The following is a 27,940-nucleotide window of genomic DNA, read 5'->3' on the forward strand; positions in this document are numbered from 1 at the left end:
AATGATTACGGAAGTAGACGGTAGCCATCATCGTGGAAGTAATTATACCTTTGGCACGTTCAAGTTATAACTTAGTCTTATATATGTAATAGTGTAATACTATTTTTTTTTTTGTTTTTGGAAGGATAGTGTAATAATACTTAATTCTTCTAAGTTGTTTTTTTTTATATTTAAAATTATTAAATTTGATTTCATCATCGATTTTTATTTTACTTAAACACATTGCAATAATATTTTTCTATTATAAGATCCAGAGGTTTATGATGATATTGAGATGTGAAATAGTTTTTAAAATAATCTATTTAATTTATAAAAAAAATAAAAAAATACTTATAATTTTAAAAGTTTCAATAGAGTGAAATGAAAAAGAGGATCAAGTTTGACCAAAATTTAAAATTTAAAATTATAAAACTAAACATACAATCATAATTAAAATGAAAAAAATATTGTTGCAAGTGAAACTAAACATACAATGGCAATTAGACAGAGTCTCAAGTTTAAATATTGTAATATCATTAGTAATTAATTATAAATAAAATTAATAAATATTTCACACTAATAATATAATTAAAAAATGACAGGACCAGAAAAACCAAAGCTGTGGGGAGGTGTCTCAAACATTTTTTTTTCTAAAAATGTTTCTGGTCTATGGATGGTAAAAAATATATTCCATGTTTTCTCTTATATTTATGCATTCGTAAAAAAAATGTATTTATGAAAAAAAAGCAACTTTCATACTCTCCATATCATATATTTCTTAGAAAAAAATTTCTTAAAAAAAGAATTTAAATTTTTCCATGTTTATATTATTATTATATTGTAATTAAGGATTAAATATGATTTTAATTATGGGACGGAGGGAGTAAGAATTTTAATCATAATTATTAATTACTCAATAACCAAGTTTACTAAGAATTTATATTTATTTTTTCTTAAAAAAATAATTTAAATTTGTTCATGTTTATATTATGAAACTATAATTACGGATAAATATGATTTTTTTTTTTTTTTTGTAAAATCCCTATTTTGCGGGTAATTGCCTAACTAGAGTAGCTTCTTCGCAAAGGCCGAGAAAAAGTTCCAACAATACAGGGTGTGAGGTTTATATTGGGTTTTGCATTTCAATAGAATCAGATTCAAACTGCTGCGTGTCGCTCTGACAACCTTAAATTTTGCTTCTTTCTCTGCCAGAAACGCATGAAGGATCAAAATGGCTGCCGTTTTTCGCTTTATTGGTTGGTAAACAAAAACATGTGAGAGTGGAAGAATATATGGAGTTGGGGTGTGGGTTTTACACTAAAGTTAACAACTTTCGTCGTTTTGGGGGGCTTTGAGAGAGTGCCATGGTCATGGAGGGAAGAATCTGCGAGGAATTAACGCCCAGGTATTATGCTCTTTGTGCCATTGGAGGAATGCTCAGTGCTGGCACCACCCATCTTGCCATCACTCCCTTTGATGTCTTGAAAGTTAACATGCAGGTGCTTCTCAATTCATTGTGTCAATTTAACTCGCTTGCTCCACAAATCATATTTTACTATGTTTTATCACGAGGAGTTACAATATAAGGTGGGCTGGATGGTTAAGGGAGAAGGGAAGGGGAAAGGTCGCAGATTCGATTTCCTCTGCCAACAAAACTAAGATTCTAACAACTAACATTTGCCTATAAAAAAAAACTGTTTTATCAGGGGATGGAAATTAGGGAAGTGATTAGTCCCTTATGTTTTACTATGGTTTATGTTGGGATAGTTCAGCTCCCTTAAATCGATCTTTGTGTCTTGAGAAATTAGTTTCTGACTCTAGGCTAGATACTTCAGGCACACAAAAGAAATGGGGGAAGTGAAAAAAAAACTTGAAGTGGGAATCACTTTACCCTTTTGCAAGTTAACAAATTGTAACACTTTTGTTATGTCATAGCAAAAATATTGAAAGATTAAATTTTCCTAATTAGTAGAAATAATAGTTGTTGATCTGATCCTATTTGTTGATGGGGGAGTGATGTTGTTACATGTAGGTGCACCCAATTAAGTATTACAGTATTTCCTCTTGCTTTACTACCTTACTAAGGGAACAAGGGCCATCTGTTCTTTGGAAAGGTTGGACCGGCAAGTTCTTTGGCTATGGTGCTCAAGGAGGATGCAGATTTGGTCTCTACGAGTATTTTAAAGAGGTTTATTCCAACGTGTTGGTAGACCAGAACAGGAGTTTTGTTTTCTTTCTTAGTAGTGCGTCTGCTGAAGTGTTTGCCAATGTAGCTCTATGTCCATTTGAAGCTGTTAAAGTGAGGGTTCAAGCACAAACCTGTTTTGCTAAGGGATTGTATGATGGCTTTCCAAAGTTATATGCATCAGAAGGCACACGAGGGTAAAGAAAAATTCAATACTTCGTTTTTACTTGGTGTGGATCCGTATTTAGGAGATGATTATGATTATTTATCTTCTATTCCATCTACTACTTGCAGATTCTACCGTGGACTAATTCCACTTTTGGGTCGAAACATTCCATGTAATCTTCATAATCTCTTGAAGCTTTGTTTAGTTTTATGCCAGTTAGGGTAATATAACAATAATTAGAAATTAAAGAGACATAAGTAGTATTTCCACATTGATATTCTGGATGTCATCCTGTCTTGTGTAGTCTTCTAGCGAATAGCTATCCGCCATAAAATTACTGAAATTTTAACATGCTTTTCTCTGTGCCTGTGGTGGTATATGTTCCTCTTATCGTTCCTGCTCTAGTCCCAGAAAATTGTAAAATCATTATTATATTATGTACTTTGAGGTTCAAGTAACTATTTGATTGATCTGGTTAGAGTCATTATGATGGGTAACCCCCATAGTTAGTTAAATAATTAGAGAGTTAGGTCGTTAGTTGGGGGCTAGGTTACTTAGAGAAATCAGGCATGTTACCTATAAATAAGAGGGTAGGGAAGAGAGAGATCATCTTGCCATCTGTGAGAGAATTGAGGCCTTTGGGCATTGGGAGGTGCAAACCCTCAAAGTTTTGCAAGTTAGGCACTGTATCAAGGGGAGAAATCCCTTATCTTTCTGATAAGATACCAGGTTTCAATCACATTAGTTGCCTGTTGATTAATAATATACGAGATGTTGAGTAATAAAATAACAATTGACTTCTTTCAAGCTAACCATGCTGAGTATTCAAATATACAATTATACATTGGGCCATTCTGAGTAGCATGACATTGAAATATTTGGTTTCAGTGACTGAGCTTTAACTCTTCACAAACGAAGTGAATATTAAGTATTGTCCTTATTTTTTTAGCAGTTTCCATGGTTATGTTCTCAACATTTGAGCATTCCGTTGATTTTTTGTATCGGAATGTGGTCAAAAGAAAAAAGGAGGACTGTTCAATAGGTCAACAACTTGGTGTAACATGTTTAGCTGGATATGCAGCTGGATCTGTTGGTAGCTTCATTTCTAATCCGGCTGACAATATTGTATCTTCTCTTTATAACAGAAAGGCTGATAGTCTTGCACTGGTATTTGTTTCTTTACAATTTTGTTTATGATACTTCCTTGAGAGATAGGAGAGATCACACTAAATGTGCTCCACTTATTCTGTGTGCAGGCTATCAGAAATATTGGGCTAGCCAATCTATTTACCAGGAGCCTTCCTATTAGAATGTTGCTAGTTGGTCCTTCTATAACTTTGCAATGGTTTTTTTATGACACCATCAAAATTTTAGGTGGAATGTAAGTGTATTACTCCCTAAACTTTTAAGCGATATTCAATAGTCTGCTCTGTAGTTTCTTCTGTTTTATAATATTATTATCTAGTATCTACTAATTTTGAATCTTCCATTTTATATTTTAAGTCATGATTATATGTTATGATGTACTTTCTCACTCTCTTTAGTCAAAAAGCAAAGGAAGAGAGCAAAACTGGAGAAAGATACAGATAATTAATAATTTAGTGAATGCAATTTTTTTTACTAAAAAAATTAATGTATTACGATTACTCAATGAAGCAGAATTTGGTCTTAAATATCTATCAATGTTTTCTGTTCACAAAGTTCAAATTTCAGATGTCAATTCTTTTGTTCAAGATAATCACAATATAAGAAAGCCTTAATAAATTTGGATCTTGATATGGTTATACAATCATTTGCTTTTCTTGCACCTGGTATATGAGGCTGCTTTGGTAGGAGGGGAGGCTGGGAGTTGGTCATATGTGAATATTTAGTTGTCAATATGGAAAATGTTCTCGTTTGATGTTGTGTGAGGAATCATATTAATGCTTATGCATGCATTATGTATTGCATGATCTACATCTATATTTGTATCACCTATGTTAAAGGTCTTCTGTGCTTTTGTGTCTTGACTTAACCTCATGGTCGTGCTATTTTTAAAGAGTGATCGAGTCATTGCATAATGCTTTGCTTCGGAGAGAAGTTAACATTATCTTTTGACACCCGTTGATAAATGGGGAGAAATGCCTAAATGTAGTGCAAAAAACACAAAAAGAAAAAATTATAAAAGCAATACCATCAAGAGATAACGTTATTTGCTTGGGGGCTGAGTAAACTGTAAAGAAATGAGCATGCCAGGTCATGAAAGTGGTTTTTGTTGGTTAAGAATACAAAATATGATACTATCTGATGACAAATTTATAAGAATACAAAAGAAGATTGTAACCACTGGCTATGGTCTTTGGCTTTAATGGAACATTGAACTGCCTTTACTACAAAGTAGGGAGTGAATGAGTGTGTTTGGCTCACCTGATCTGTTTATGACTTATGTTGTTAAATGGAAGTGCCATGGCTGATTTTTTGCCAATTGGCATAAGCAATTTGTGAAGGGAGGCCCACCATGGTAGCGTTGTAGGCCGCAACGGCATGTTTATATGGTGGAATTTTGGCCTTCCACCATCCGCCATTGATAATAACATTGGTATGACTTACCATTTAGCATGCCAAAAAATGTATAAAGGCTCTATTGTAGTTAAGCAGGTGTTGATGTGCTAGAGTTGCTGTAGTAGCAATGTTTATGGAATGGAATACCATGGCTTGCAAACTTCTGTGCTGGCCACTGGCTGGTACTGCTTTTGATCACAGAGTATGCTATATGATGATAAATTTGCGAAATCTTCAACTGCTATGCTTTAATATAATAGAGATTATCTATGTTAATCTATCTATTTTTATGCCATCTAACATTGGTTTTTCTATTGTTCTATTTCATAAGCTCAGAACCAACCCTAACATTTAGGCCTTTTGTGGCCTACATTTATGTTATTGCATCTCAAGTCTGAAAGTAAATGATGTGGTAAACTAACATAAGCTTTAATTCTCTATTTTCTGAAATTTGTTTTTGTTTTGAAACTTTGCAGGTCAACTAGTGGTGGAGTTAGAACTGACATGAGAGGAAATGGGGCAGGCTAGATTCAGAAAAATGGAAATCTGCAGTTACATTTTTCAGGCTGACTTGTGTATTGCAAGTCATTTTATACTATATACAGGGTTAGTTTTGTGGTGGCTTTTGCTTTCTGCTACCATTTAGTCCTTTTGAATTTGTCATTATAGGCTTTCATTGATGCCTTTGAAATTTGCTTTCCAAAAAGAACGAGGAGCCCATTTATATTCTCACGTGTACTAGCATATTAGGTGTTGCACATAACAAAAGAAAATACAAATTTACTTGCAATGCTTGTGCTGGCAATTTACCAGTTAAGGTTTTATCCATGCCTCATGGCGCGCCACACTCGATTTTACATGACCTTGATTTCTTCTAATCCTACTTCTATTATCTACTTGTCAACATTTTTTTGTTAGCAGTTTTCAAACTTTTCATATATTATTCGGTGTACTTCGAGGAGAATATTATCTTATGTGAGAACATAAAATAACTAATAATAACTATCAAATTAAAATTAAAAATAATAAACGATTGAGATTAAAATATTTAAAATTTTAAATTAAAATTTAATATTTCATCAAATTGTTAAATGATTAACCAAACAATAACAAATAAATTTATAAAAATCTTAATTATTACTACTTAAAATATCTCAAGTAATTAATCACCATGATCATTATAACTGTCGTTGTCATCACCATCATTATCAATCGCCGTCACTATTGTCATCAATTGTCACCATTTCTGTTGTTATGACCTTCACCTTCGTTGCTGCCATGATTGTTGTCGTCATCATCATTGTCATCAACTGTCATCGTTAACGGTGGCGACAACGATGGTAATAGTAATGGTGGTGATAACAACGACAGTGATAATGATTATGTTAGTGAAGGTGTTGACAGTTATAGTGATGACGATGAATTAATGATAATTGAGATATTTTAGGATGTGATTTGTTTGATGAATCTTTTAAAAATTTAAAGGTTATATTACCTTTTAATTTTAATTTTTAAATATTTTAATTCCAACTGTCTATTATTTTTAATCATAATCTAATGATTCTTAGTTGTTCTCATATTTTTTTGTAAGAAAGTATTCTCAAAGAAGTCATATTTTATAACTAAAATAGTATATATAAATGAGATGCAACTTTCATTTGATGTGTTAACTTTTAAGATTGAGTTATGTCAAAAACCTAAATTATAAGATAGTATCGTAGTTTATCCTAATCATTGTTGTTAGCTTATTGAATCACACATTATTTCATGCGTAGATGTCTAAACTTCACACTCGATCCGTCTAGTCGTTAACATGAAGCGGGTACGTTACAAATCCACATTGATTATCTAGTCGTTAACATGAAGCGGGTATGTTAGAAATCCACATTGATTAATAATATGACTAAAATAGCAAACATAAATAGAAGACAACACTTGTTCCATGAGCCAAGTTTCCAGGTCAAATCAGAGCCAAAACTCAAATTATAAGATTTTGGGAAGGTCTTTTCAAGTTTTAACGTACATCGAAGGAAAGGAGCCTTTCATCGCTTAAACTGTTACTGAGAGCAGCAGAATCATCCATCACAGCAGTCTTTTAATACAACTGTCGTTTTTGTCTGTCAACTATAAGCAAATGAATCACAAAGGACACTATTATTGAATTGAAGGAAACTGCAAGCTCACGAGCAGAATAAGCAGTGGCATGGAAACTGCAATCACACATTGTACTGTCACCATTCACCAGATGTCCTTAAAATCTCAGCGTGACATGGTTTGTTATTGAAGGGGCAGTGGCACTATCTTAGCTATGTGAAAATGTACTCTCACCATTATGTCACTATCAGATACACTTTCAAGAACACGTTGTGTTGGCCCCTCTTATCTACCGTCCTATTTAACTGAAGATTCATGATCATGTCCTGCCATGTTGTGGCCAGAAAATCGGGTGATGGGTCCAACACTATCGCTTTCAAAACCCTTATAGACAATGACAAATAACTGAATGATGAATACCAAATTGGGAAGTCCACTGCACAAACTTTATGTTTATATCCCACTGAAGAAAAAAACAGTAGTAGCATACAAGATTCCGAAGTTAAACTGTTAAAGTAAAATCGTTAGTGTTGCATGAATGAACAAGTAGATGATTTCGTGCTAGCTTGATTTACCATTAAGAGACCTCCAAATAACCGTTGAATTTAAAATTCTGAATTCTTACTTCTCACAAAAACGTGTATGAAGATGTATGCACGTTCAACCTAACCTTAAACCAAACACAAACTTAGTGATGATAACAACAAACAAAAATTTGAGGATAGTTCAAATAACAAGCAAGATAGTAGCATCCTGTGAGCTTCAACGTGTGCACTTACAAAAATATCCATTTTTTCTACTTTGGTTTTCAGTTAAATTCGTGAGTTTTTTTCTTTTCAAGGTAAAGAAGTGATTTAGGTGTGCACTCAAGGAAGCATTCACGGGATTCATGGTGAAGTTGTTTCTGTTTACTTTGTTTTAATATCTATTTTCCTGAAACTTCTACGATAGAATAGTTATGAATATGAATAAAGGTGTGGTTCTTGAACCACGGTGACGAAAGTAGACAGCCGCACATATTAGTGTAAATCATAATATTTTTATATGGAGTCTTATTTTTTTGTTACATTATGTGGAGTCTTATTAACAAGTGTTCCAAAAGGATTGGTTAAAAATTTATTAAGCAGATAATTTTGGAATTAAACATGTCTTTAGTTCTCTAAAAATAGAATAATATTCATTTTTAGTCTCTAATATATAAATTATATAATTTATTTAATCTCATTTATTAAAAAAAGTGTCATATATATGCGGTTTTTTTTTGGTGAATTTGGAATTTTTCTTGATTGAGAATTAATGATTAATCTCTTGAATGTGATTTTTATTTCCATAAATGAGAGATCATGGGCAATTTTTTTATGAAAGACAAAACTACATTTGATATTTTTGTTGATGAGGGATAAAAAAGAAACAATTTATTTGAGAAACCAAAAACAAATTGTCTTAATTTTAAAGAGTAAAATCATATTTAACTCTAAATTTCATTAAAAAAAATATAATAGAACTATATTGGAAATCACGATACAAGTGTATCAATAATATTTTCCCCATAATTCTTTTTTAATTTGTTAATTAATGTCAGAAAAGTGCTCGTTAGTTATAGAAAAAAAAAGTACTAGTTAGTATTCTCCTTTTATACACTAAATTAGCATATTGTACAAAGTTCTTTCAAGAAAAAAAAAAAAAAAGAAGCATATTGTGCAAAGTGATTCAGTGACAGGGAATAAAAAAGTCATTAACAGTTAAACATTTGCATATACTCTACTGGCAACCAACTGGGCAGATATATCTTCTAGAGGTGCACAAGAATCCACCTGGAACTTAATTAATTAAGACATAAGCAGACCTAATGTTCCAAGTTCAAACTAATTTTATCCGCAAGCTTTTAGATCTCAGTGTTTCCTATTAGACATAAAAAAAAAAGTATTTTCTCTTGACGATCTTTTTTTTCGGTCTTCATCATCTTCTTTTTTTTTACCATTAAAAAAATGTTGACTTGGTACTGCACATATTAAATTAGTGTGATGTATAAAAAAAAAATAGTGTGGGGATCGAATCCCCACCTAAGTTATTATTTTTATAAAAAATAATGTTTTTGGTATGAACCATTTCATTAAACTCATTAAAATGATCATTGACTAGAGGAAGGGTTGTTAGAAGTCTGTTCTCTATTTCATGCCCATCAGTAAAGCAATAATGCTAATGCCCCTTGCTTCAAATAAATACTGCATTAATAAAAAAAAGAATCTAATCCCCGCAGAAATGTATGGATAAGCGCTAAACAGATCTGGTTCAAAAGATTATTTCTCTCTCTCTCTCTCTGTGGAACAAAGGAAAAGTTAATCCGTCATTAACAGCAATAATATTTTAACCGGCCAGTTAACATTTGCATGCGTCATTGTTAGGCATCTTCAATGAAGATTTTACTTGAACAGTCTTAGCAACTCAAGTTAGAAACTTGCACAGTGCAGAGAAATGAAAAACTTACGTATTGAGAGAACAGAGAAATAAATATATAAATAGATTCTCTATCAACACTTTTCATCTGTCTAAAAGTACTAAAGTTGAGTATTTAAAATCCTAAAATATGACTTAGCGTGGATTTTTATTAGATATTAACCTTAATCAAATTCTTGATTACTTAAACAAATGATAATAAGAACGTAGTGAATTAAAATATACCTTTAGTCCTTTATCTTTTTCACTTTAAGATTTATTTTAATTTTTTATCTCTTAAAGATTTGTTTTAGTTCTTTAACTTCTTTTTTTTCAAAGAAAGTTCTTTAACTTTTAAATATTATATATATATATATATATATATATATATATATATATATATATATATATATATATATATATATATATAATTTGACAATTATGCTCCCATGTAGTGTAGTTATTTATTTTATAACTTGAAGAACCTTGATGTCTTTTTTGTAAAATTGTTCTCTTCGTGTGATATATATCCACGTTATTTCATATTATCTCTTTTAAGTAAACATTATTCTAAAATGAAATTATTTTTAACGTAATAGAATTTTAATGATGAAATTCAATATGTTTTTTCACATATTTGACATTGCTTTTCAGTTTATTTTGCTGGCTATGATTTTTTTTTAAGTGAAAGTTATCTCATGATGGTCGAGTGGTCTACATTAATTGCAGAGGAGACTTTCACAGTTAATTGTGGAAGAAATTCTTATACCATCATAATGGGATTAAATTTTAGACTGAAATTTAGGGGTGCTTGATTTGGTTGCTTTTTATTTTTATTTTTATTAAAAATAGAAAATGGTGATGAAAATGTGTTTGATTAGATTTCTGTTTTCATTTTCAGTTAAAATATTTTTCCAAACGAACTAAAAACTGAAAATAATAGAATCTTGTTTTCAATTGAAAACCAGAAACCTCGTTTTGGATCAAATGAAAATGCGGTGACAAGAAATATAATTTTAAACAAATCTAAGAATACATTTTCAAAAAGAAATGTATTTTCATTGTTTTTATTCTTTAAAAACAGAAAACAAGTAGTCAAATTAAACATGTTTTCAGAACTCAAATCTTTTGAAAATGAAAATAGTTTTAAAACAAAAAATAAAAATGCAAACCAAACACACCCTTATTATTTTCATTTTCATCTTTTAACTTTAAAATTTGTTCTATTTCAATCATAAGTGTGTTTTATAACTTGTCATGAAGTTATTTTTTGAAAGAATCAAAATGAGTCATATTTAAAAGTCCGAGGACCAAAAAAGATCTTAAAAAATAAAATAAAATATCAAAATATATTTTAGCCATTGAAATATAAGTCAAGAAAAAGAAAAAAAATAGAAAACATGTAGAAAGATAGAGTAAAAATAGAATCCAAGAGTGCAAGTAAAGAAGCATGAAGCTCCAAATAACTTGTTAATTCAACAATTGATTAAAAATAATGCCAAAACGTTTGATTTATCTTAGTTTCATTTTTTTATTATCAAATATTAGTTGTTAGTTTTTAGAAGAAATGTGAACTCACAACCTCTTCTTTCTTTTTCTTTATCTAATTACATATCAATCTTATAACTCCTTTAATTAATCATAGTACTTGTTGTTCTTTCAATTAATTATATAGTTATATGGAGAGTGACCAATTCCAAGCATATCATGCAAAGTAACAAGATAAATCCAATAACAAGAAAACACAAAATTACTGTAAAATTCGGAAACAAACAGTTCAACATATAATTTAGTTACAATAATAAAAAAGATTTTCAGAACAAAACTAATATCCCGAAAGAATCCATAATGAATGAAAGAAATTAAAGAAAAAGAAAGCTACTCCTTTCACAAGATAAATTTGGCAATAAGCACTCAAATGTGCACGTTTAAATTTATTAGTGTTGCATGACCCTACTTTTGCTTGTGCTTGTTTTCACATTGAATCTCACATCTTTTTATTAGATTGGGTTGCTAAGAATGGTTGTGTACTTGTGTGCAAGTTTTCACAATCATACATATTGTCCAATATATCAAATTTAATTTTTTTATTTTCCCATAATTTTATTGACTTCTTTTTATTAAGTGTTAACATTAACACTCAATCTCATCAAATCCACAATAATGAAAGAAAAAAATGATGAAATTTTCAATTCAAGCTCAAGAATATGAACTGAATTTTTCGTAACTAAACAGATAGAATGTTAGCTTATCAATTCGCTTATCTAAACTGTGGGTGATTTACACTTTAAATGTTTTATCTTTCCTCTTGTTTTTCTTGCCCACTAAGCATATTTCTCAGCAAATAACTGAAGAAGGTGGAACCTCTCCTAAAAAAGCCTCCCCTGGAAAAGCTTTTTATTCCAAAAATAATTGAGCAAACTTTTGGATGCATAATATTACATTATTCAGCACTGGGGAACTATAAAATTTTGTCCATAATTTACTTTTAGTGCTTAAATACGTCAACTTCTATAATTTTGGCATCTAGGGTCCATAGAGAACCCGTACTAGCTAGCATGTATGATCCTGGATTTACATGTAACTTCACTCATTATCACGTAATTAAACATGTTTGACAACAACACTTGAATATCTAATTGTGCCACGCCATTGCAAGCAATGTTTTAACACTTAATTTTGACATTTTAGTAAAAAAACCCAAGTTGAATCTAATGGTCTACCCCACCAGTGTTTGGCATATTTCGGGTTGAAAGAAAGAATTAGGGGCTGCCATCCCCATCCCATATGCTAGGGTTGAAAAAGCTGTCTTGAATCTTTAATATACTTTCCTAGGGAGAGGGATCGATTACATTAACTTGTGAATGTGGACCCTTTTAATAAACTCAGAGGTAGACGAAACTTTGAGACTAAGATATTATGTTTAAGATTTATGTGATGATGTGAATACATACTAACGAAACTTGACACAATTCACAAATAGTCGCTTCTCTTAAATATGTTAATTAGGTGATCTCTAAATATGTGTACTATATGAAAAGGATTTTGTTAAAAGACATACAGTTTATTTTGATGATTTTTAATACTTAAAAGAGATTAATATCTTTAATTATTGGTTGAGAAATATTCTTGGTAAAAAAAGAAAAATATGTAAATATTAAATACAATTTCTTATTGTTATTAAAAGGTTAAATTAATTTTTTAATCCTCTAATTTATTTTTTAGATTCAATTTAATTCTCTAGTTTTTTTTTTCAATTTAATCCTCTAATTCTTAAAATCAATTCAATTTAATTATTCACTCTAAATTATAATAAATCACACTTTCTATCGATTTAAAATTAGAACTAAGTGGTGTTATATTGTCACAAATGCATATTTTTTTAAAAAAAAAAATAAATCGATTTTAAAAGTCAAAAGATCAAATTGAACAAAAAAAAAATTAGAAGATTAAATTGAATCGATTTTATAAGTTAGAGAATCAAATTGAAAAAAAAATTTAGAAGAACAAATTGAACCTAAATAATAAATTAGAGAAAAAAAATTAATTTATCCTTATTAAAATTGTGATTAATGGCATGACAAGTGATCAACCTTTCAGCAAGTAACAACGATCAAGCATAGGAGGCTATTAAAAATAAAAGCATAGGAGGCCATTACAGGCAGTCTGTATTTGCCAAACTATATTCCATAAAGCCAAAATTTCAAATAGGCCATTCTAAGAGATTGGATGGCAATCAAGGTGGCAAAATTATTAAGAAAAAAAATATTTTTCTTTATATTATCTTCTTATGATTACTTCAATTTTTCTTTAACATATATGTTCCCTTTTCAGGTTATATGAGTATGTATTCTTTTAAGCAAATGTTAAGGATCTGAAAAAAAAAGTATGATTTTTTTTAAAAAAATATTATACTAAAATATTATACTCTGTTCCTAAAAAAACTCATTAGTATGACCGATTCTTGTTATTCAGAATTTTGCTTCTAATTTTTCCATTCACGAATATCTAGAAGCCGAGGTGTCATGCTGTCTACTGTCTACGGAATCCATCCAAAATAATACATTCCAGAACAAAAGTCTAGTTAGCATTAGCCTACTACAACTGGCCAAAGATCTAAAACTTTGCCCATTTCATTCTTTATTATTGACTTGATTCTCTCATTTTTTTCCCCTCATTAAGTTATCTCTTTGAAAGGCTATTTACGAAACATGTATCAGCAGTCTCCAGCTGCCCACGTGATTAAATGAACCATGATGGCTGCTACGTGATTAACTAATAGAAGATGAAGATAATGGTTAATGTATTTACCTCATTTTCATTGTTATTATTAGTCCTTCCATTATTTCCAATTTATTCTCGTTAAAAAGTTCTAGCAAAGTAAATTTCATTTAACAAAGCTAATGAAATGACAAAATCCACACAAAGAGGACATTCTCTGGAAGTGGTACAAAGGGTAAACTGTAATTCGTTTAACAATAGAGTGAAGTTACAATTGTACATACATAATAACCATAGTACATTAATCATCTTCGGTTTCTCCCCCACTGTCCGTCGTCTCTGTTTGCCTGTTGGATTGTGTACACTTCTTTCTACTTTCAAAGCAACAGAAATACAAATGAAATAAATAGAAAATTCAAATTATACAGGGAAAAAAAATCAGAAAATACTGAACAAGAAATCTACAATTTGTGCCGCCAAGTCAAAGCAAATTATAACAGCCTACAAAGGCTGTCAAATCATTCTTGCACGATCCATATCTCTGCATATTATTGACCGCACACTAAGAGATGTATTTGTCTCTATTTTTAAATGCATATCCCTGTCACATAGGAAAATAGTAAACATCAGCAGCCATTTCCTTCCCTCTTTGCTATCATTCTATCTATAGAAATCCAACCGTGCAACAAGTAGTGAGCACTGAGCAGGGTGTTTGGAAGACCCTCCGTGAATCTAATTCGATCTTTATGAAAATAAGTTTATATCACTCTCTCTATAAGCTCTTTTTAGCTTATTTTAATTAACTTCTTGGTTAAACTTACTAAAATAAGTTATTTTCAGTTTATTTCAATAAGTTTCATGGTTAAATTTTTTACTTGAGCTCTCACACGATGTGAACAGATTGAATAAATGCTTAATTAAGTTGTTTTTACCCAAATGCACCCTAAAATAATCCTCTGGGATAAACACTTATAAGTTAAGCCTAGAACAACTATTTCATGATTAATACCCAAATACCAATTTTGCAGTAGATGTATAGACCTAGAAAACTTACACACGGAATCTGTTGCTTGCCAATAATGGTGTCAATGAATGAAATCAGGTTTTCACATAATCAACCCCGTCACGCTTTCTTTTGTTAGACTTTGAAAAGAAGCAGATCTGAGCCCAACTCTTTTTCTGCTTTAGTGGCTGTGCTTTAACATCCTTCTTTTCCCTCTTCTCAACAAGCTCAGCCATGTACTGGACAACAGCCTAGGATGCACCAACACACGAAAATTGAGATTAAGGAAACAGAAAGGTCTTCATTAAAATATCAAAGGAACAAGATTAAACAAGAAAACTAAAAAAGGAAAAAGTTACCTGAGCTCCCTTATCAGCTATTTCTCTTGGTGGGACTTCAAGAGGATTCTCTTCTGCTCGCAGGATGCGTAGTTGAGTGAGCATCCTAAACGATTCAGGAAGCACACGTATCTGATTATTGCTGATATCCAATTCCTCAAGCAATTCAAGGTTCCCAATGGATCTCGGTAAGGATCTCATGTCAGCAAAATTGTTTCCTATGTTCATCTTGACAAGAGAGGTGGCAAAACACAAGCTCTCAGGCACCGACTCAAGCTCATTGAAACTCACATTAAGTTCCTTGAGGTTTGTTAGGGATGACATTGTTGTAGGTAGTTGTTTGATGTTATTGTACCGCACAGACAAAATCTCCAGGCTCTGAATCTTTCCAACAGCTTCGGGAAGGGCCTTAAGCCGGTTATAGTCAATGCGAAGCTCCCTAAGGGAAGAACAACTACCAACAGAATGTGGAAGTTCCTCTATATCATTTGTTTCCACATTCAATATTTTAAGCCTAACAAGCGACCCTATAGTATCAGGAAGTGCTGAAAGCTGATTTGAACTCAAATCAAGCTCCTCTAGACGCACCAACCTGCTAAAAGAAGCAGGCAATAGTGTTAACTGATTTCCCCTCAGATCAAGATAAACCAGACTAAGGAGATTTCCAACAGAATCAGGAAGCTCCGTGATTCTATTGGAATGCAAGTCCAATCTGGTCAACGACGAAAGCCCTCCAATGGTAGCAGGTAGGGCCACAATCCGATTCTCAGACAAATCGAGAGTCACCAAGCTGGACAACTTCCCTATTGAGTCAGGTAGCCAATCAACCTGATCCATCAACTTGTTCTGCAGTTTGAGATCACGAGTCCCTTTCTTCGCAGACACTTCAATTAAGCTAGCAAGCTTGATCAAACTCAACTTATCCCCATCTTGACCTGGCAACAAAACAACATTCACAAGATTTCTTAACACTTAAAGTTCCAATACAAGTAACTAAATAACTAACAACAACGACAAAGCCTCGTTCTACAAGGTAAGGTCGGCTACATGGATAACAAAGTATCAGACTCGGTAACTAAATAACAAAACCAACAAAGAAACAAATAAATAAATAAACTGAATTGAATGTTGAGTGGCATGTTATATATGGATACCTGCAGTGGTTGTAGGTTTTAATGACGAATCCAAAATACTTGATTTTGATGGGATAGTGGGTTCAATTCCATATCCATTAGAGTAAAACGAGGACTTGGACTTCTTCACATAACTGTCATCTCGAGTGACCAACTCAGAACGTTCTTTCTCTGCGTGGAACTTTCTAGAAGTAGTAGCAGCAGGGGCAAGTGGCGGCTTATCAAAACCGCCCACAGAAACCGAATTCTTGGACAAGCTGGTAGAAACCGAGGAAGCAGAGCCGTTAGCGTTAGAGTAACTTGTTTTGGAAGAGGGAGAAGCAACACACTTGGAAGCTCTCTGAATCAATTCATCGAACAGGGAATGGACGTTATCGAGATCGAGGAGTTTGACGGCCTCTCTTATCTGGTCCTTGCTCTGGTGATAAAGGAAGTTCCTCTGCATCTCCTGGAGCACCATGAAGAGCTCTTGGGGCACATGAACGCCCTTGCTCTGCCGCGCTATGGCTTGGAGCCTCGCCTGGTCTTCTTTTTCAACATTCCCGATCAAACCTCTAGCCACTTCGACTTCGTCTATCCCTGGCCGGGCTGGAAGGGATCTGTGAATCCTCATTATCTCCTCCACCACCTCCTCCACCGAATTCAAACACTCCATATTTTTACAAACCTGAATCACATCACATATCACACCTCTGAGAGATCTGAAACTGAAAGAAGAGGAAGAGTGGAGAATTTATTTATTTATTTATTCTTTTGTTATTCTGTTAGAGGGCGCGAGAATGGATTGTGACAGATGAGTTGTATCGACAATAACATCTGCTATTGCTCACTTCCTTCCTCTACTTCTTCTTCTTCTTCTACTACTCCTTCTTTGTTTTGTCTTTTGCGCCACTTTTCTTGTTTCCTTATTTGCCCTTCTCCCTTTCCTTAAATAACAGCACGCCTCTCGTTAACTTTGGTTTCCCCCCGCCCGCGGTTTTATTAATTAACGGCTTCATCAAACCACTCCCAACTCTCCCACTCCATTATTATTTTTCTTTTTCATGCATATGCATGTTTATAGGCAACAAAAAATATCATCTTCAAATTAATAACATCATCATCCCAAAATCATTTACAAACACGTCACACATGGATCAATTGACTTAAAATTATTTCAATTCCATAAGTTTTAAGTTCAAGTTTTAATGTTTAGAAAAAACACTTTTTTTTTATCATGATTTCACTCCATTCTTGTAGAAACATCCCCATTCATGAAAAATGTGCGTAATATTTTCTAATAAGAATCTTAACTTTGTAAAGAAATTTATTTTAATTGATTCATTACATAATTTTGGAAAGATGTGTATATTATTATTGAACATGTGGATTAACTAACACTGGTTTGTTTGATCGTATTTCAATAATTTGAAGTTATAATGGAAGCAAAGATGTCTTCCATAATGAACAAGTAGGGAAAAAGAGAGGAGGAAAGATGTGTATATTAATATTGATTGTCCTAAACATAAGTGTGTAGTTTCTAGAAAAATATTGGGGGGAAGATTAATAAATGCGAATGAAACGGGGGACACGTCCAAAGGTGTATCCAGCTGGCATTGTCACAACTCAGGCCAATGTCATAACCCTTTTCTGCGACGGAAACGGTAGATACAACAGTGGATTTATGGACTGGGTTACTTTTTTCCCCTCTTATAGTTTTTTGTTAGCAAACTCAATAATAATAATTTAGTGTGAATGATCGCATTCAGGGTCACGTGCTGTGGCACTAGCTGTCCCCTGAAGCCCATGTACATGTTACCCTCCTGCTCCTACACCTATTTAGTATGTATATAACCAACCAACCACCATCATGCATCATCCTCTAGCTCCTCTTTGTGTGTTGTCTCTTGCCTTGCGTAATATTATCTTTGGGATGGAAATTTAGAAACTTCATTCAAGAATGAGACTTGTTAGGCAACCCGAGCAAAACTAGGGTGCACCTTTCAACTCTCTTCCTTGCCCCCTCATCATTCATGCAATCATATGCATATGTTTATTTTTAATTTCACTATAATATATTTTTAAATTATTGAGGGACGAGAATCGATAAGCGGTTCACCATTAAAACACCTTCCTATTAATTAATGTTTGTATGTTGATTAGAAATGTATAATTCTTTTTTATTATTAAATTTCGTACTCATGCTTTATTCTCAGGAAAGACATAGCTAATTAATTAAGATTTTTGCTCCATTTCTTTGATAAACATAAATAAATTTTTCGACTTGTTGAAGACCATGAAAAGTATTTTTCTTTTCTTAAACATCAGTCACAATTTCTTGAAAATTAAACGGCGGGTTTCCTATTCTTGAGACTGATGCATGAAGTTTTTTTTTTTTTTTAAGGGATGCATGAAGTTTAAGATATGAATTGAATTTTTAGGATTAATTAACCTGTAAATAAAATAAACTGGTGAGATTATGCGATTAATAATTTCTCGCTCTTTGAGACACTTAAAACTAGTAACTCTAGGCCTCTGGGATGTCACGTGCACGAATAATGGAATACATTCATTAAAAACATATATATTATTATTTATAACACTCAAATTTAAAATGGTATTTATTCTTTTTATAAGACTTAATTTATAATATTTATTTATTAATTATTTTTAGATTAAAAACATTTCTTATTAAAAGAAAAAATAAAATATATTGACAAACCAAAATCATTAAAAAAGTAAGAAATATTAATAGCAAAGATAATTTTAAAAAATATAAATTTAAAACAAATTTATTATTATCAATTAAATTAATTTTTTTAATTTTAATAAATTAGATAATTAAATCTTATATATAAGAATAGAGGAAGTATTGTTAAGAGAAAGACACGAATTGTGATAATTACCTTTTCTTTAAAATAAAAAAAAGTGTGCTATATTGTCGTAATTAATTAGCTAAACAGTATTAAACTTCTAGTAAATTATTTGTAAGCGTGTTCCTGTGGCCTAATCTCGATTAGATGTATTAAACGCGCATTACATTGTTGGTGAAAGGGACATGCTTTAATAAGTTCAATTTATTCTGAGTAAACATGGAATCTTCAACGAACACACGCACACTTTATAGTCAAGCTTAAGCATTGTTAGCATATTTTTAGATATGTGAAAGTGAACCATTGATTCATTATGGGTTCATCCAATTTACTCATTTTTTTTAATAACTAAAAAATACACAGTTAGACTCAATCTGGTAGGGATTAACGGGTTAAATACTACAAACTGATATACCTAATTATAAAAAATTAAAAAATGTAAAAACTACAATAAGAACATAGGAAAAAAATCATAAATAAAAAATCCAACAACATAATATCAAACTAAAACAATAAGCAAATGAAATAAAAAAAAAAGTCTGAAGGAAATTTATAACAAAAGAAAAATAAACATTTTTTAAAAGAAAAAAATGATCCAGTCGTTCTATCTCATTCCATAGGTGAATAAGATATATTAAATTAACCAACCAAAAAGTAAGCAAATATTTTTATAACTTTTTTAATTAGTGAGTTGAGTTGAGTCGAGTTAACTCGTAATTTAATACTTTTTTTGATATTTCTAATTTGATAATTTTTAAATGCCCTTCCTTTTCCATTTATAAGTCTTTAAAAAAATCTCCAAAAATGTCATTTTTTTGAAAATGAGTTTTTCTAATACTCTTTTCATTAAGAAAAATATGTTATTACTAGCATTGACAATCAAATTAAAACTTTCTTTTTTTTTTTATCAAAAGATCATTAATTGAAAATGCCAAACGACACTTACAAAATGAAAAGATGCTAAAGAAAAAGAGCACTATTGCAGTGCACAACACATAAACAACAATCAAATAAGCACATGTCCTCGAAGCCTTTTAGCTAAACTTATTAGCAATTGTGACCCAAACCAACACATCCTCCTATAACAAGGAGACGTTGATAGAGTCTTGAGCTTTTTCTTCCTTTTCTTTTGTAGTTTCTTCAGGATAAACACTAGTCAAACAACTCAAACCAGAAAGATACCAAGCAATCCACAACAAATTTGAGTATAACAGCGTTGTGTAAAGGAACTCACATAAAGCAACAAAACTAAGACAAAGCTTCCTAAAGACACATGTTGGTTTGCGTATAATTGCTAATGATGACTCTAACAAGTTTGGTTGGAAGAAAAAAAGGGAGAAATAGAGAAGAAAGTGGTATAAGCAAAGCACAAAAGCTTTTTATGTCAACCAGTTTGTAATTTTAAATTTGTGGATGGACCAAATTAAAAAGATGCCAACTTCCATCTGAATTTGCAGCACATGAACAAGCCACAAGAAAAAGTACATGGAGGGCCAAAATAACGGGTATTTACACTTCCTTTTCTCTTCACACCCCTAGTTTTCATTGGACATTTTGAAATACTCAAAATGCCCTCCCATCACCACCCCTCTTGGGTTTTTTCACCTCCTTCTTTTTTTTATTAACAAATGTTATTTGTTAGTTTATTAGTTTTTTGTTAGTTAAACTTTGACATATTTGCTACAATAAGCCTTAAAGTTTGAAATTGACACAAAGTACAACACCTTTGTCTTCCCTTCCACCACACCACCACCCTCCATCTCATGACCTGCCACCTCCACGAAGCTCAAGCTTGCCTAACGTTTATAGAAAAAGTAAAACTACAAAAACTAGTTTCTGGTTGTCCTTCCCCCGCATCTTCTTCCCTTTTCTCTTCTTTTCTCACATTTTTATTTCTCTTCTATATCTTTCCCCACTACATACCACAATCCCTTTGCTTTTCTCATTCTCGTTTTTCTCTTTCTCCCTCTCAATCATTCTCTCCTAGTCACTCTTCCTCCATCACCAGTGCAATCATAGATGGCCTTTTGTGGTGGTTGCACCCCAAACAAAAATTAGTTTCCGTGATGTAATTTCTTTTTAGGCAACAAGAAAATTTTGTAATGGAAATTTTTACGTTAAGGAACTAATTTTTGTAATGTATTAGAACATAACTATATTATGGAAACTAGTTTCTATAAAATCTGCTGAAAAAGTGGGGATGTGAAGGTGAAAGAAAATAAGAGTATTTTAGGAATTTTTTGTTCGCTGCAAGTGTATTTTAGGAATATAATTTTTTTTAGGTATTTTAGTAATATAAAAACAAGTGGAGTATGTGAATAGAAAAGAAAGAAAAAAGGAGGTGCAAAATTGCAAATAAAATGGGCCAAATTAAAACGATGATCAGAAGGCCCATTCGCCGTGCCAGATTGTGCAGGTGTTTATTAGCAGAATTCCGTAAACATTCTTTGAAATATCTCAAACTCATCGAGATTGACATCATAACTACTAACTACATGGAATTCTTCCTCCACATCGATCATCCACATGTTGAAGAACTTAAATCCAATCATATTATGAGGCAACGATGAAACAAAACAACCTTAACATTACCAGGCAACAATGAAAAACCTATTATACTATGAAGATATTTGTCCTTTTTATTTATTATGAAATGGAAGTCTAAATGTCATATAGCGTAACATTTTTGGGCAATAATGAAATAAGCCATAAACATATGATATGAATTAATATATGATTCCCCTTCAATTCTTGATCTGGTGACATCGATCACCAGAAGGCGTTACATATATATATATATATATATATATATATATATATATATTTGTTTGATTATTGAGCTCCTTCAACGTAGCCTTATAGATCTGATCCACTACGTCTGCCATACGTTCAGCCTGGTCCTCGAATAGGAACAATGGAACCTCCTCATCATTTTCCGTCGGGTACTCTTCACTTGCCATGTTGTGTGTATCATGCTTACTCGTTGTGCTAACAAACACCTGCATTAAGGTTTCATATAACCCATACAAATTTAAATTTCTATGAAATTAATGTGATTAATTTGTTACAACATGGGCTTTCAAACAAAACAATGTTCTTCATGTCAGATTGACAGATGTCTATGTTCATTTCTTCAGTTAAATAAAAAGTAAAATCCAAATAAAAACACTCAAACGTACATGACCCGTGCATAGTAAAAAAACTAGTAGTCTTAATTAATCATTAGCATATTAACCTTTTTTAGACGTTCTCCTTAGCTCTTCAACAGTAACCATAGAAGAAAATATGTTTGTAAAAACTATAAGGAGGATTAAGAGCTAAATAAAACCCTAATAGATGATTTAGCAATTAAGCTTCTCACAGGTCCTCCTCGAATCAGACCATCAGATCCAGCCACCAAAACAGTCACCTGGCTCATACTGTTATCGTGATAGTTTCATGGCCAAACAATATTACCCTCGATCGCTGAAATCTCGAAATTTCCCTGCATTAGTCAAACCCAACGTGCATGCTGTTATAGAAAGAAAGATAGAATGACTTCTTTTTACAACCAGATATAAAATTAAAATTACCTCTGAACATTGGACAAGAGGCTATTTTTTTAAATTAAAATTGAACAAGAAACTATTTTTTAATTAAAAACTCATATATTTTTTTATGAGTGTTTATATTATTATTTTAATATAAAATCTACTTTTACTTGGAGTTGGATGCCATGCCACTTACCTTATGTACGATAACGAGAAAGAATTTTAAAATTTAAATTCAATGGAAAAAAACACATCAATTTCTGTTTCTAATCAACAATTATTTTTCCTTTTCTTTTTAATTTAGTTCAATTAAATAAAAATAATAATTCTTGGTAAATAAAATATTCATTTTCATAAAATATAATATAGAAAGCTAAGAATAAGAATAGTTATATCTAAGACTAGATGAAAACAAAAAATAATGTAAAGGTGAAGACAAACTTGTAAAACAATGTTTGCTACAGAAGCTTCTTGTGGATTGACAAGTTCAACTTATGATACTTCACCATTAACTCCCAAGATGAAAATCTCACTCTTTGCAGCATATGATATTAATTTCTCTAAAATATCCTGAAATAAATAAAGACATTATATAATTGGTGGTGAGATTTTGAAGTTTTGTCCTTCTACATTCACACGAGTGTGAAATTTCCAAGTTAGGGGTTTGACCAAAAAATTGTAAACATCATCATGTTATAGAGATGGTGGATGGATTGATACTAAAATGTGAACTTTTACGCTTACATGATTTAGTGACTTGTGTATAATATGAAACTAATTAATCTAGCCGTTGAATTAAAAGTTTTTATAAAATAGATTAGCTTGTTTGAATTAAAAAGTAGTTGAGAAAATAAATATTACATGCGAGAATATGATAGAATTGGAAAATATTGTTGTTGAGTAAAAAAAATAGTTATTCATCCATCTTATAAAATAATTTTTTAAGAGAAACACTAATAGAGTTGCTCATGAATTAGGAAAAATGATTTTATTATTCCTTAACTTTTTCTCTATTCATCATGTAGTTTTTTTTATTGAAATTTTAATTTATAATGAAATGAGATAAATACTATTTAATAAAAATGATTTTTTATCATCAAAGTGGGCGATCTAACCTGATCTAACAACCCAAAGTTTTAAAATGTGCTGAGTTAGTTAGGGTTGATTTTTATATGGATCATTGATTTGCTAGTTCGATCAGCTTAGTTTCTCTGGTTAGGTGAAATTATTCTTTTTTTCTTGTTCTCTTTTTTCATTAATATATATATATATATATATATATATATATATATATATATATATATATAAGTAAAAAATATTAGAACAAATAAGTTTGAGTTTTTGGATCCACACTTTACCGGTCTGATGGTCCAAACTAAATTTGCTCGATTTTTTTCCAAAGCCTCAAATTAAAGAGCACAGGTCACAATTATCATATGGGTTAATAAGGATATGTAGCAAGGCTATAGTAAAAAATTGAAGATTCATGATCATTAAAAGAAGTAATATATATATATATATATATATATATATATATATATATATATATATATTAACACTCTTTGAGCATTTTAACATAAAGAAATATAGAAGAAATGAAAACATACATACATATTGGATGTCAAATAATTAACAAAGTGACATATAAGTATATAACTGATATAAGGTTCAAGACAAATTAAACAAGGATAGAAAGGAAAACAGGCAGGCACAGGGCCAAAAAGAGTGGCTGTCTACTGTACAATTTCAGCAAAACAAAAATTTAATTGCTGAGAAGGAAAGAAGAACATGAATGAAGAACGAGCTGCTGAAAAGGATAGAAATTAGGTTATGGGTCATTGAGGGTTCAATCCCATTTAAGTAGTCTCTGAAATCGAATCGTCAGATACTAACCACCCATTGTACGTAGTAAAAACAAGGAAAAGTAATCACCTCTACTAGGACCACTAATGCCCCATAGGAATTCTCTGATCCTTCAAAAGTAACATTAATTTTTCATCATCCAACGATAATTAAATGCAGTCAACATGCATTGTAGGTACTTCTTTTCATTTATTAAATTAACGAACGATTTTCTTTTTGTTCACATATAAGTCAGCCCGATGGAATATTTTTATGAGTTTAAAAAAGTGATTTGTTAAAAAATATTATTATTTTCCAACTCACTTCCGCTAAAAAAAGTCAACTAGGCTTGTTGCGCTTAAAACAGGTTAAAAATGAAACAAGTTGGTCGATCCTTACATTTGATAGAAGAAATTTATGGAATTGAACAAGTACAAAATAATTAATAGGAAAAATATTTTTCAATAAACCGATAAGTAATAAAAATTAATACATTTATTTGTTTTATTTTTCTCATTTATTATTTTTTTTGTGTTTTAAACTATACTAACAAAACATACACTTATTGGAATAATATAAATATTTAACATTTACATGTTTAAAAGATGAGGTTCAACTTCAAGTAGTAAAAAATTTGGACAAGTTAATAATAAGTACGTTTTAATATCTCTCTATATATTTTAATAAAATATGAAACTTCTATCAAATGAACACTTTCAAAATTATAAAAGAAAAATGAGAAGCAAGAAAACAACATGCATGAATGCACGCCACTTACTCTCTTCCAAATCCTTCGTCTGCAAATCATCATTGATTCCCATAGCTGCCGGAATGAGTGAATTGCTGCCCTTGGCGGTTGAAGTGAACGGCGGAGGAACCTCATCACTCGGCTGTCTCATGTTACCATTCATTCTTTCTCTATGAAACCTGAATCTATACTTTCACTGCCTGTGAGTTTATGAGAAGGACTCTACGGTTGCTCTTTTTTTTTTTTTTTTTTTATAGAAACAGCAAATCAACCTCCTTTTCTGTTATTATTTTATGTTTTATCTCTTTGATTAAAAATATATATCTCAAAAAGGGAAAATTATTATTCAAAGATATATTACTATTTAGAAGGAATATTTTTCTTTTTAAAAAATTTCATTAAATCAATTAAAGGTGTAATAATTAAATGAATAAAAGTAATTAATTTAAATTTTTCTTAATTTAATTATGTATCAGGTAAAGAAAATATTAAATATTTTCACATTTCAAGAAGTTAAATGTATTCATTTTTCTATTTTATACTATTTTATAAAACATTAAAATTAATAAAATATTTTTTTCTAAAATAATAATGTAATATTTAACATTTTTTGTAATATTTATTATTGCTTTTAATAAAAACCCATACATAGTTAATTTTATAAAATTAACTAATGCAAATAAAAAAAATTGAAAATTAAAAGAGAGACAGAGAGATAATTTTTTTAAAAAGGTCTACTTATAAAATTAAAATACATTGTTAAAACATGTTTAGATAAAATATTAAAAGATGGTGATAATTGTTTAACATTTTGTAATATATATAATTTTCTAAAAGCAGCTAAATTTAATTATTGGTTACAAATGTAAAGATTCCTAAATCTATATGTTAAGAGGCTAATCGTTTTGGTTATTTGGTACATACATTAAAAGCTTTAATTCAATACTCAAGGTCAAAATTTGTATTCAACTTATCAAATTAAAAAAATTATAAATATAATGTAAATATAGAAAAATTATAAATATAAGAAATGTTTAGGATTTTGTAATATTAATCATTAAAGGCTAGTTTTTTTTTGGCACATATTTCACTGAATCTGAAATTTGGAGGAGTCGGAATGAAGAAAAACTATTCAGACATTCATATTTAAACAATAATAAAATTTAAATTTAATGGCAAAAGAGAAACTGTACACTGCTATCAAATTAAAAATACATTATCAACATGTCATTATCAGAAGACTTGGAAGCACCACATTTAGAAGATTAATCGCAATCAACATCATATATTGCATTACAATGCCTAAAAGCTTAATCGAATATATACGCGTTATTTGTTCGATTACCAAGTTTTTTTTTACTGCATTCGATTACCAAGTAAGTTATTACTAAAGGTTAATTCGGAAGAAATATAGTCATGAATTTCTTAATTTCATTTGAGGAAACCAAAGAAAATATCTGTCGAGGGGAGCGAACTTACTGTTTTTTTTTTGGTTTTTTTATAAGAGGGAGGGATTTACATGCATCATTTACATGTTGGTAACCTTTCTTACATAACACATTTAGCAGAAACTCAAAAGCTTTGAGAAGATACCACCAGGAGGAAATTACTGCAACCTTGGGCTCCAAAAGATTTCAGACGTCGAAACTTGAACTTGGGCAGCATGGAGAATATTGTAAAACCTTCTGTCAATACCTGACTAAATTTTAGCCCTAGCAAAAAATTTGAAAATCCACATGATCAACCTGTAAGGCTGCGTACAACATCCCTCCCCCATACCTTCGCATAGCTAAGAGTCTCTGGACAATGGGGTACGAAGTTTTTTTTTTCTATAGATCCACATGATCAACCTGAACAAAATTTTGCATTAAGTATCCCAGCCCCTCAAAAAAAAAAACAAAAAGGATTGCTGTGTGCTTATCCCCATCCAAGGTTACGTTGGAGATCTAACATCCTAATATCTTCGTTCGTAGCCTCTTTCTCAACCGCTTTAACGCTGGAAATTCGATATCCTTGGTATTCAGTAATTTCTCATCTGTAAGTAGAAGGTATAGCAAGAATTAGAAATGAAAACAAAGCTGTGTTACTCTCTGAAATCAGACAGAAGATCATACAGTGCAACTTATCATAAAGATTGCAAAAAGAAGGTTGTAAAAGTATCAAACTAAATATGTAGCTTGTCATCATAGTATAAATAGTCTAATACATATCCTTATACAGCCAATTAAGTAGATGTTAATGACAAAGTGATGTCACTTTATAGTTTACACTGTGCCGATCGTCAATTGAAGGAACGTGAAGACGGCAACAAAAAGCTCATGAAAAATACGATTGCTCACATAAACTGCCGTAGATTAACATAGAGCATTAAGTTTAACAAAATATATTATCTTTATTAAATTTGTTTCATTTCATTTGTTGAATGAATTTAATTAGCTTAAATAACCTTTTGGTCTCTATAAATATTTTTTTTTTGTTTAGTCCTCTATAAATATGTCCCTAAACCCTATTCGATTCCATCTTCAATTGGGGGAAATAACCATCAACATTGAAAATGTGTCATCTCTTCCCCACCTACCAATAACTGGGAGTCCATGTTTCGACCAACTGTTGTTTGTCAATATGAGCTTTTTGTTTGTATTTTTGGATGAGTGGGTCAGCTTGCAACCCATATCGGACTACTATAAGAAAATAAACTAAGTTTTTTTGTCATTTCGGACGAGTGGGTGTTGCTTGCACCCAAATTTGGCCATTCTCAATCCCAAATAATCCTAAAGGTATGAAAAATATTCATGCATAATTAATTACACTAAATTATAGTTTTAGTCTCCATTTAATTTCTTTTTTTTTTTTTCGATCAAAGGGAAACGAA

At 31.1% G+C, this 27,940-nt stretch overlaps 2 protein-coding genes across 3 annotated transcripts; one reads left to right on the top strand and one right to left on the bottom strand.

The window, feature by feature from the left end:
- The first annotated feature begins 1,084 nt into the window (after nt 1-1,084).
- On the top strand, nt 1,085-5,728 carry LOC114374835 (mitochondrial phosphate carrier protein 1, mitochondrial-like). Of its 2 annotated transcripts, none has more exons than XM_028332539.1 (6): nt 1,085-1,478; nt 2,012-2,361; nt 2,459-2,502; nt 3,280-3,497; nt 3,587-3,711; nt 5,348-5,728. In XM_028332539.1, the coding sequence occupies exons 1-6, from the start codon at nt 1,344-1,346 to the stop codon at nt 5,397-5,399; spliced, it is 924 nt and encodes a 307-aa protein (XP_028188340.1). In that variant the 5' UTR covers nt 1,085-1,343; the 3' UTR covers nt 5,400-5,728. The 2 variants fall into 2 exon arrangements, with proteins under 2 accessions (XP_028188340.1, XP_028188341.1); XM_028332540.1 differs by having other exon boundaries at nt 1,087-1,478; nt 3,283-3,497.
- Nucleotides 5,729-13,835: 8,107 nt separating this feature from the next.
- On the bottom strand, nt 13,836-16,968 carry LOC114376378 (plant intracellular Ras-group-related LRR protein 4-like). The gene is made up of 4 exons (XM_028334473.1): nt 16,118-16,968; nt 14,985-15,898; nt 14,677-14,876; nt 13,836-14,223 (listed from the first exon to the last, which is right to left on the bottom strand). Exons 1-3 carry the CDS (start codon nt 16,749-16,751, stop codon nt 14,721-14,723), a joined length of 1,704 nt encoding a protein of 567 aa, XP_028190274.1. The 5' UTR covers nt 16,752-16,968; the 3' UTR covers nt 13,836-14,223; nt 14,677-14,720.
- Between the last annotated feature and the right edge of the window lie 10,972 nt (nt 16,969-27,940).

The sequence above is a fragment of the Glycine soja genome, chromosome 11 (assembly GCF_004193775.1).
Source record: "Glycine soja cultivar W05 chromosome 11, ASM419377v2, whole genome shotgun sequence".
Taxonomy (NCBI): domain Eukaryota; kingdom Viridiplantae; phylum Streptophyta; class Magnoliopsida; order Fabales; family Fabaceae; genus Glycine; species Glycine soja.

Excerpts from the sequence above, each read along its gene's own strand:
- LOC114374835 (XM_028332539.1), top strand. The coding sequence starts at position 1,344 with ATGGTCATGGAGGGAAGAATCTGCGAGGAATTAACGCCCAGGTATTAT. Across the intron at positions 2,503-3,279 it reads TTTGGGTCGAAACATTCCAT|CAGTTTCCATGGTTATGTTC; the intron begins GTAATCTTCATA and ends TTATTTTTTTAG. Across the intron at positions 3,712-5,347 it reads ATCAAAATTTTAGGTGGAAT|GTCAACTAGTGGTGGAGTTA; the intron begins GTAAGTGTATTA and ends GAAACTTTGCAG.
- LOC114376378 (XM_028334473.1), bottom strand. The coding sequence starts at position 16,751 with ATGGAGTGTTTGAATTCGGTGGAGGAGGTGGTGGAGGAGATAATGAGG. Across the intron at positions 15,899-16,117 it reads AAAACCTACAACCACTGCAG|GTCAAGATGGGGATAAGTTG; the intron begins GTATCCATATAT and ends TTTTGTTGCCAG. Across the intron at positions 14,877-14,984 it reads TAGCTGATAAGGGAGCTCAG|GCTGTTGTCCAGTACATGGC; the intron begins GTAACTTTTTCC and ends GGTGCATCCTAG.